The 11645-nt window shown below is 45.9% G+C and overlaps 1 protein-coding gene across 1 annotated transcript in view; it reads right to left on the minus strand.

Moving 5' to 3' along the window:
* LOC310800648 (leucine-rich repeat-containing G-protein coupled receptor 5-like) overlaps positions 1–11061 on the minus strand; it is a gene marked incomplete at both ends in the record, with an annotated part of 47404 nt that extends 36343 nt beyond the window's left edge. The window contains one exon of the mRNA XM_083663269.1: positions 10553–11061. Coding sequence (XP_083519395.1) covers positions 10553–11061 — 509 coding nt within the window. The remainder of the gene's footprint in view (positions 1–10552) is intronic.
* Positions 11062–11645: the final 584 nt, after the last annotated feature.

Genomic DNA, 11645 nt, shown 5'->3' on the forward strand with positions numbered 1-11645 from the left:
GCTTGTGCACCTGCCTTAAAGGAACACTCTGCCCATTTTCAACCAGCTTTGTATCATTAGAACATCAGTAGTATATCAGAAAACTGTAAACTGTTTTGAAGTCTGTCATTTAATTTTACAGTTATTGAGTGTTAAAGTGTGGACCAGTGACATCACTGGTCCACACTAACTCAAATTAATAACTCATTAACTCAAATCAACTCTCAATAACTGTCAAACTAGATGAATGACAGAATGTTTGACAGTTATTGAGAGTTGATTTGAGTTAATGAGTTATTCATTTGAGTTAGTGTGGACCAGTGATGTCACTGGTCCACACTTTAACACTCAATAACTGTCAAATTAAATGACAGACTTCAAAACCGTTTACAGTTTTCTGATATACTACTGATGTTCTAATGATACAAAGCTGGTTGAAAATGGGCGGAGTGTTCCTTTAAGGCAGGGAAGATAGCAGTCTGCCTTGTGCCAGTGTCCAGGTGTTATGCCGAGTTTTGCACCCCCGCCAGGCAGCAGCTAAACACAACCCCACCTCACGGGAGCATATTGCAATGATTTATACAGAAATGTAACTGTTTAAAAGTGATATAATTGTCTGGGTAGACGAGACCCCCCTGTTTTCTATTAGTTAAAACAGCCCCGAAATATGGTGGGGATGCAATTCTCGGTGGGGATGCGGAAATGTTCACGGCACCTGCCGCAGGTGCAAATTAGAGCCGTGCCAAATCATCTGCGCCCCCCAAATGTCTGCGCAAACGGGATTTGGGCGGTCTTAAGTACCAGAATTATTCACAGGTTGTGGCCAGGCAATGCCTGGGTGTTACATCAATCAGACCAATCAACCCGTCTCGCAATCGCTGTTAGCGCGAGGCATGCAATAGGTTGTAATTCTCTCCATGCATAATAGAGTGGACTCACTCATGTTGAGGACAGAGAGAGATGGAGAGAGCTTATTGACAGATCGTCTGTGGTGCCAACGACCCTCCGGGTTATGGGATAGGTGAAGGTGAATAGCCTCTTTGCTTCCCTCTTTGCGATGTGATAAAGGTTTCTCAGTGAGTTATAGTTGATTACCTCACTGAATTATCTGCTAATACCCAATTTTAACAGCAGAATTTGATGTCCAGGCATGGCAAGGCAAGTGTTTTGTGTTCAAATACAGTGTGCATTCAAAAAGCCATTATCTATCTCTATCTCATATATAGTTTTCACTGACATGCTCCGGTAAAAGACTCTGCTTGCTACTGTAGACTGTTGAGAACGAACCAATGTCGTTGAAAATTGGGATTTTAGAAATTAGTGAAGTGAACCGATCAGGACCAAGTCCAGTTGTGACACAGGAGTTTCAGTCTGGATTTAGAGCGCATCATAGCACAGAAACAGCATTACTGAAAGTTACAAATAACCTTCTAATTGCATCAGACAAAGGACTTCTCTCTGTCCTTGTTTTGCTAGACCTTATTACTGCCTTTGATACTATTGATCATCAGATCCTATTACAAATACTAGAACATTCAATTGGCATTAAAGGAACCGCATTAAGCTAGTTTAAGTCCTATCTATCAGATTGATTTCAGTTCATGCACATTAATGACGAATCCTCCATGCGTACAAAAGTTAGACATGGAGTTCCACAAGGTTCCGTGCTTGGGCCGATCCTGTTCATCTTACTTTCCTTGGGTGATATTATCAGGAAGCACTTACCGTAAATTCCGGACTATAAGCCGCGGCTTTTTTCCCGTTTTTTGGCCCCTGTGGCTTATATAACGGTGCGGCTTATCTATGGATTTTTTCAGAAAAAAAAATACAAATACAAATAAAATCTCTCTTTTTTAGCACTCTTTCTAACTATAAATCCACTTCTGTTTTAATTTCCTCTCTTGCCCTCTTTTCACCACACCGCGGACACTGTGTGCACTGTAAAAATAAACAACGGTGGTGTTGTGTTATGTTGTTTTGTTGAAATGTTACGGTAATACGGTAAATGGGAGCTTCCTCAAACAGCCATCTCTTTCCCGACAATCCCCTCTGTGCGTGACCACTTACATATGGTAATTACGGTAAGCAAACGGCCACTCGGCCAACAACTCCCTCCCCCGACTACCAGGAGAAAATCACAAACTTCGGCGAATTCACACAAAGGAAGATCAAGGAATATTCACAACAAGACGAGCAGTAGAAGCAACACTCTCACTTACCATGGGGAAGGTACGCAGAAATTCACACGACGCAGCTTTCAAGTTGAAAGCAGTCAATCTCGCATTAAAAGAGGGAAACAGAGCAGCAGCGCGTAACCTGGGCATCGACGAGTCAATGGTGAGGCGTTGGACGGTGCAGCAGGAGGAACTGTCTCAGTGCAAGAAGACCAAAAAGTCCTTCAGAGGTCATAAAAGCAGATGGCCCGAACTTGAAGATTCCCTTGAAGATTGGGTGTTGACCCAGAGAGCAGACGGCCGAGGCGTTTCCACGGTGCAGATCCGACTGAAGGCCAAAACAGTCGCCACCGAAATGAAAATTGAACATTTCATAGGTGGCCCATCTTGGTGCTTCCGATTCATGAGACGAAAGGGACTGTCCGTCCGGGCGAGAACTACTGAACAACTCCCTCCCGACTACCAGGAGAAAATCACAAACTTCGGCGAATTCACACAAAGGAAGATCACGGAATATTATAGGAGTGTGAAAACATCCACAATCACCAACGGGTTCCAAAACGCTGGACTGCTGCGGGATGAAGAGGATGACGCCGCCACAGCTGGCGCTGAGGGCCGTCAGAGGCTTCAGAGGCTGTTCGATGCCGACAGTGACGAAGAGGAGTTCGTTGGTTTTGAGTGACAATGAAGGAGAGAGGAGAGTGGTTGACGAAGCCACCCTGAACCTGTTCGTTTCCGACACTGAAGATGAGGACTTTGGTGGTTTCAGTACGCAGGAAGAAGAGGAAGACGAGGATTAGTGACTTGACTTCTCTGGTTACAGGTTTGCTGCACATATAGCCTATTGTTGTGTGATTTTGTCTGGGGATTAGTGACCTGACTTTTGTTTTGTTTTGTTGAAATGTTAATAAATGGGAGCTTCCCCAAACAGCCATCTCTTTCCCGACATTCCTCTCTGTGCACGAACCCTTTCATATGGTAATTAAACATCAAAACACCCGCGGCTTATAGACCGGTGCGGCTTATATAAGAAAAAAATAGTCAATTTTGGTGCTGCGGCTTATAGACCGGTGCGCCTTATAGTCCGGAATTTACGGTAATAAATTCCCATTGTTATACAGATGATACCCAATTATATCTATCAGTCAATCAATCAATCAATATCCTTTATTTAACCAGGTAAAAAAAAAAAATTTAGATTAAAACCTCTCAGTGAAACCAGATGAAATTAATCAATTAATTAAACTTCAACCATGTCTTAAGGACATAAAGAACTGGATGACATGCAATTTTCTGCTTCTAAATTCATCCAAACCCCAAGTTATTGTGCTTGGCCCTAAGCACCTTAGAGAAACATTATCTAATGATATAGGTCAGTGATACTCAACTTGCGGCCCGGGTGCCAGATGCGGCCCGCAACACGGTGCAGAGTGGCGCCCCTTGAATTAGAATATATCACAATAAAAACTAACATAAAATAAAGTTTGACTGAGCTCTAGCGAAATTATCAAATACTGCCGTCTGCTCGCTACCCAGGCACTTATGTATGTACTTAACCTAACTAACTATCCGGTGTGCACAACATTGTTAGACTAAACTCCGGCACCCCAAAAACCTACAATCCGCTACAGATACATTTATATTGTTTGGTTATTAACTGGCCCCTGACCTCCTATCATTTCACAAAAGTGGCCCCCGGGCAAAGCAAGTTGAGTACCGGTATCCCTGATATAGGTATTCTGGATGGCATTATCTTGGCCTCTAGCTCTACCGTAAGGAATTTGGGAGTTATCTTTGATCAGGATTTGTCCTTTACGTCCTGCATAAAACAAATGTCAAGAAGTGCCTTCTTTCACTTACGTAACATTGCAAAAATCTAGCACTTCCTGTCTCAGAAAGATGCAGAAAAATTAGTTCATGCATTTGATACTTCTAGGCTGGATTACTGCAACTCTGTATTATCAGGTTGCCCCAAAAAGTCCCTAAAGACTCTCCAGCTGATTCAGAATGCTGCTGCACGTGTTCTGACAAGAACACGGAAAAGAGATCATATTTCTCCCATACTAGCCTCCTACTGGCTCCCAGTAAAATCCAGAATATAATTTAAAATCTTTCTACTAACCTATAAGGCACTAAATGGTCAGGCACCATCATATCTTAAGGAGCTCATAGAACCTTATTACCCTACTAGAGCACTGTGCTCCCAGAATGCAGGTCTACTCGTGGTTCCTAGAATTTTAAAAAGTAGAATGGGAGGCAGAGCTTTCATCTATCAGGCTCCTCTCCTTTGGAACCATCTTCCAGTCTAGGTCCAGGAGGCAGACACCCTCTCCACATTTAAGGGTAGACTTATGGATCCTGGACCACTTACTGTATATGACTATTTATTGTCCTGTTCTTATTACAGCTGCTACTGTTTCTACTGTCATAACTGTGCATTACAATTACTACTTGTGCTCTTACTTATTATATTTGTCTAATGGTATCATTATTACTTCCATTACTGTGCCTCTCTCTCTGTCTCTCTCTCTGTCTCTCTCTCTCTCTCTCTCTCTCTCTCTGTCTCTCTCTGTCTCTCTCTCTCTCTCTCTCTCTGTCTCTCTCTCTCTCTCTCTCTCTCTCAACCCACCCGCTCATGGCAGATGAACGCCCACCAGGAGGTCTGCTCAAGGTTTTCTTCCCTGTTAAAGTTAGTCACACCATCAACAACATGGACTGGCGGGAGAGACGTCACTTATGCGACTGGTTGTGCGTAGTCTTTCTGATTTATAACTTACAGTATAGTACCACAGTTTTACCACAAACTGCAACTTCCTTGACTTGCAAAGTTATCTTTTACAAACATGATATGTGTACCCCGTGGCACAACGGGGTACACGTCCGTGGCTAAAGCTCAGGAGGTAGAGCGGGTCGGCCAATGACGCAAGGGTTGGCGGTTCGATCCCCGCTCCCTCCCAGCTGCTGTCGTTGTGTCCTTGGGCAAGACACTTAACCCTCCTTGCCTCGTATGATTGGTATAATTGGTATGAATGTAGACATGAATGGTATGATTGGTATGGTTGGTATGAATGTAGACATGAATGATGGTGGTTCGGAGGGGCCGTTGAGCGCCAATGTGTGGCTGCCATGCTTATGAACCACCGGTATGAATGGTGTGAACGAATAATGACTCTGTGAAGCGCTTTGAGCCTTGGAAAGGCGCTATATAAATCCAATCATTATTATTATTATTACAATTCAAACGGCATAAAAAAAAAGTAATGTTTGTCTCCGTTCACCACCATTCATATTTTTTCAGACGCTGGTACACAGAGAAAGGCAGGAAGTGACGTTCACTTTGGCTCTCTATAGCTAATACTAATAATAATCTATGCATACTTCAATATTGTTTATTTATCGCAAATTCATATTGTCATCACAATATCCATACTGTACATACATCCATCTTCAACCGCTTATCCGGGGTCAGGTCGCGGAGGTAGCAGTTCCAGCAGGGGACCCCAGACTTCCTTTTCCCGGGCCACATTAGCCAGCTGGGTCCTGACGCGTTCCCAGGCCAGCGTGGAGATATCACCTCTTCACTAAGCCCTCGGTCTGCCCCGTGGTCTCCTCCCATCTGGACGTGCCTGGAACACCTCCCTATAGGGAGGCGACCAGGTGGCATCCTTACCAGATGCCTGAACCATCTCAACTGGCTCCTTTCTACGCAAAGGAGCAGCGGCTCTACTCCGAGTCTCTCATGGATGACGGAGCTTCTCACCTTGTCCCTAAGGGAGATGCCAGCCACCCTCCTGAGAAAACCCATTTCAGCCAGTTGTATCCACGATCTTGTTCTTTCGTTCATGACCCATCCTTCATGGCCATAGTTGAGGGTAGAAACGAAGACTGACCAGTAGATTGAGAGCTTCGCCTTCTGGCTCAGCTCTGTTTTTGTCACAACGGTGCGGTAAAGCGAACGCAATATCTCTCCTGCTGTTCCGATTCTCCAGTCAATCTCTCGCTCCATTGTCCCCCTCACTCGAGAACAACACCCCAAGATACTTGAACTCCTAGGTCTCATGGAGTAGACAGTCCACTGGTTTCCTGCTGAGAACCATGGCCTCTGGTCAATATTATCGCACATCGCAGATTGTCCTCATCTGGTGCAGGCCTATATAACAGCAACATATTTAAATGCCCAGAAGGTGAGTGTGTGTCTTTGACTACAGAAGACAACAAGTGGAAGCTTCACAAAACTCTCTTCCTTCATCAACAGAAGGTCAAGGAGAGGAAGTGACCCTGGGCGAGGGAGCAATGCCCGTTGGAATTATTACCAGCCAGGACCCTGGCCGGGCCCCCGGCCCGCCTCGCAGGGCAGCCGTGCCTGATCATAAAACCCTGGGCTGCTTCCTCTTCAGGATGTTAGGTGCTCTCTGTCACTCAGCACGCTGGCAGAGGAACCAAACCTCACCACCAGAAGACTCTTCCTCCCCTCGCTGACCTCTGACCTTTGTCTCCTCCTCGTGTCAAGCTGGACTGATGCATTACCAGTGGGCTAGCTCGGGGTTTTACAGAGGAAGCTGCGGAAGTGATCCTGAAGCCTGTAGTTCCTCAAATGGCCACTTGAGGCTGGACCCAGAAGGTGAGTCATTCCCGTTCACCCCCATGCTAAGATGCCCCATTTTGTAACAGTGATTAGGCATATTTACAGAATGGTCTGAAACATGGTTTGGTCTATATAGCTCATTTCACCTTTCATAACACAACTGTACGGGGGCCAATTTTTATATAATTTGTCCGTTTAGAGTCAAATGAACAATAGAAAAGACTATGTTTTGGGGGTGATTGACAGGTCGCCTGTCCAGTGATCGCACAGCTTGCCGATCACGGACCAATAGCAGGCGGAGCTGCGGCTCTGGGAAACCCCTCGTCTTGTGCCGTCTTCTGTGAGCTGCGCATAATTAATGATAACGGTAGGCTATATCCATATATAAACAACGGTAGGCTATATCCATATATAAACAACGGTAGACTATATCCATATATAAACAACGGTAGGCTATATCCATATATAAACAACGGTAGGCTATATCCATATATAAACAACGGTAGGCTATATCCATATATAAACAACGGTAGGCTATATCCATATATAAACAACGGTAGGCTATATCCATATATAAACAACGGTAGGCTATATCCATATATAAACAACGGTAGGCTATATCCATATATAAACAACGGTAGGCTACGTCCATATATTATATATAATGTAAGAGATAATCAACGACTAGGTGTGCATTAGACGATTTCAATGCACGACATGGAGGCGAAGAAACTTGTTGCTTGGTTGCTTCCGCAAACTGCATTCAAATCATATAATGCACAGCTAGGAGTTGATTATCATTCATTATACCATGCAGGTCATTTGCCAACAATATAAAATAAAATCGCAAATTTTTGGTGCAAGTTAAGCAATCAAAATCTGAAGTTTTTCACAAGCCATAACTCTGTTCACCTAGCAACACTTGGGAAACAGACTATTACCTGGAACAACCATTACCATCCTGTCAGCTTCTCATGCAATGGAAACGTTGTTTGCTGTTCCAGTAAATAGCGTGAACCTTGGATACGAGCCGGTATGGCACAGAGAAGCTAGTCCGCTCAGTTGGAGTAGCTGAGAGCGAGTTGAATAATGTTAGCTGTGCTGTTTGATTAAACAGCTGTGCAGGTTGGAGAGTGGATGGATTTACAACATGTGATTAGACTTGAGCCGGACTAAGTGTGCGTTACACCGTTTTAATGCACACCTGCCGGCCAATCAGAAACGAGTATTCACCCAGGCCATGGTATATATGTTCTGTGTGAACATTTAAAAATCCACATGGCTAATGTGGAAAACAAAACAGTATATACCCTGAAGGCCTGTTTTCTTCTAGTCCAGCAGTGAGCTAGCAGGATAGGTTGGCACTGTGCCTCCTCAGACAGACAGTTCAGCCAATCCATCTCTCCCCAAGGGGTCAAAGGTCAGGGTCTGGGCATGCATTCAAAGTCATTGCCGTTCACTGATTGGCTGAGGAAGCGTCTAATTGCAAAGGAACAGGAGGCTTCCTGGGCAAACCCAACCTGCCTGCCTGGACTGAAAGACAAGGAGGAAGAGCTTTACGACGACCTGTTACCACCTGTGTGTGTGTGTGTGTGTGTGTGTGTGTGTGTGTGTGTCTGTCTGTGCGCGCGCGTGTACACCTTCATATTCAGTGTGTGTGTGTGTGTGTGTGTGTGTGTGTGTGTGTGTGTGTGTGTGCTCCTTCATATGCAGTCCTTTCGTGCATGTGTAAGTGTGAAAAGTGCTATACAAATATAGCTATTGTTATAGAGCCTTAGCCTTAGCCTTAGCCTTTCCTGCATTTACATTTCAGGTATTTACTGTAGCTATGCTCAACTGGCATAATTTTTAACATCAATCAAACACCAAACACATTTATTTTGAGACAATCACTGTAAACAAAACGGTCATTCTGTGCCATTTCCCCCCCCAAAAAGAGCAATACATTTTTTTTAATGCAACCTATGCTACTCCTCGCAAGCAAATTAATTTCATAATATCCTAAAAAAAAGGATATGCATATGAATGCAGACCCATCTTTGGACAACACATTCATATCTACAAACAAGCCTCTAACAGGCGATATGGTACAGTAGTCCACTCAGACTTAGCACCTAAAAAACCTTGCACCTTCCTGGACAATCTACACGGCAATTTGAGATGTAACTCATGTACTCAATGCAACTTCACAACAAGAAGCAGCCACTTCAACCACCCACAGAATGGCCCAGCCATTAAAACCAAAGGCTAAATCACATGTTCCACCACCAGTGTGATTTACAAGCTTAAGTGGACTAGGTTATGTGGGGAAGACTAACATTGCATAGCAGAACAGCGTAGTGCCATACTGTAACGCACAGGTGATATAAAGAGACACTTTAATGAACTCAACCATATCCTAAACATAGGAAATGTGAGGCCAGTCAAGGTGAATCAGTGCTTACAGTAGACAGACCATCACATAACCAAAAGGTCACGGGTTCAATCCCAGCAAATAGTCTTCTCAATAACTTTGCTTCTACTCTAGGCTACTACAAGCTCCTCATTGGCACCAAATCCACCCTCAATAAAACCGGACCCATCACCCTCACCATTGACGACTCCACCATCACCCCCTCCCCCCTGGCACGCAACCTTGGTTTCATCCTGGACCCCACCCTCTCCTTCGATCCCCACGTCAGCTCCGTTGTCAAAACTTCATATTTCCATCTCCCAAACATCGCCAAAGTCAGACACTGCCTCTCCCCCCCTGCTGCTCAATCCCTCATCCATGCCTTCATCTCCTCCCGCCTCGACTACTGCAACTCCCTCCTCACCGGCATCACCTCCCGTTCCCTCCATAGACTCCAGATGGTCCAAAACTCAGCTGCCCGCCTGCTCACTCACACCCGGTCCCGCGATCACATCACCCCTGTCCTCCACTCTCTCCACTGGCTCCCCGTCAAGCAACGCATCGACTTCAAATGACTCCTCCTCACCTTCAAAGCCCTTCACAGCCTAGCCCCCCCCCCTACCTGACTGACCTCCTCATCCCCCATCGCCCCTCCCGTACACTCCGATCCTCTTCTACTGCCACCCTCATCATCCCCCCATCCAGACTCAAAACCTTTGGTGACCGTGCGTTCTCCCGCGCCGCACCCCGACTTTGGAACTCCCTCCCCCAGACCGTCCGAGACTCTCCCTCACTCCCCACTTTCAAAACCCCACTTAAAACCTATCTGTTCTCCCAAGCTTACAACCTCCCCTACCCCTGACCACCTCCTCCAAACCATCACCCTCCGGCCCCCCCCATCCCCCCCTGCCCCTCCCTCTCCTCTGCTTCTCCATACAACCTTGCCCTGAACCGCCACTGTTATTTGTAACTGTTCCCTGTAACTGTTGCCTGTTTCTGTTCCCTGTTGCTTGTCTTTTGTTTCTCTGTTAAGCGTCTTTGGGTCTTGAAAAGCGCTATATAAAATAAATGAATTATTATTATTATTAAGCGTTACTGAGGCACTAAACCCCTGAACAAACTGGGTCTACTTCTAAAAATGCTACAGATAAAAAATAAAATAAACATCAGTAGGCCTATAGCATTTATAGTATAGCATTTAACGATGCTATACAGGACGATGCTATCAGTACAGCATCGTCCTGTATAGCTTCGTCACCAGGCATAATTCCCGTAAACAAATGAGGCCATGGCCGATATGATTGGTAGCTGCCGATTCAGAGTCACCAGGCAGTGCTGCATAGACGTCACCAGGCAGTGCTGCATAGGAGTCACCAGGCAGTGCTGCATAGGAGTCACCAGGCAGTGCTGCATAGACGTCACCATGCTGCATAGACGTCACCAGGCAGTGCTGCATAGACGTCACCAGGCAGCGCTGCATAGGAGTCACCAGGCAGTGCTGCATAGGAGTCACCAGGCAGTGCTGCATAGGAGTCACCAGGCAGTGCTGCATAGACGTCACCATGCTGCATAGACGTCACCAGGCAGTGCTGCATAGACGTCACCAGGCAGTGCTGCATAGGAGTCACCAGGCAGTGCTGCATAGACGTCACCAGGCAGTGCTGCATAGGAGTCACCAGGCAGTGCTGCATAGGAGTCACCAGGCAGTGCTGCATAGGAGTCACCAGGCAGTGCTGCATAGACGTCACCAGGCAGTGCTGCATAGGAGTCACCAGGCAGTGCTGCATAGGAGTCACCAGGCAGTGCTGCATAGACGTCACCAGGCAGTGCTGCATAGGAGTCACCAGGCAGTGCTGCATAGGAGTCACCAGGCAGTGCTGCATAGGAGTCACCAGGCAGTGCTGCATAGACGTCACCAGGCAGTGCTGCATAGACGTGCTGTTGGTTTTACAGACTGAGACAAAAAAACATCCTGGAATGATTTCTCTATAGGTCGAGTCGATGTCTCGCCATAGACGCTCCGTTAGATGGCTGGGGGCGTGGTCAGGGTGGGGTAAATCTCCCGTTCTCCCAATTCAGCAAAGGTAGCATTTAGCTGCTAGGCCAGCCCAGGCAGACAGGATCGGGGATTCAACCACCGCAGTAAACGCACATCTGAACAGATGTCTATGTACCTGCTTTTGAATCCCCAATCCTGTAGTTAGAGCCGCAGCACCTTCCTTACCCCACTCGAGCACCAGCCGTATACCATTTTGTGGGCGTTCCCACACATGCCGACTGTCTCTATATAGCCCTGTTGGATTTGGGTAAGGTGGATTCAGAAATCAGGGAAAGTGGATACTGAAGCAAAAAAAAAGTTTGAGAACCACTGGATAGGCAACTAAAACAACTTTGTTCAAGTGAAGGTTAGGGTTAAGGTTATGCTTAAATAACAAAAACGTTAAATGAGACTGGGGTTGAAATGTAGACTTGGAACAAGCTGGGATGTGAACCCGCGGTCTCCGGTGTCAGAGAA

The sequence above is a fragment of the Poromitra crassiceps genome, assembly GCF_964638095.1.
Source record: "Poromitra crassiceps genome assembly, chromosome: 30".
NCBI lineage: Eukaryota > Metazoa > Chordata > Actinopteri > Beryciformes > Melamphaidae > Poromitra > Poromitra crassiceps.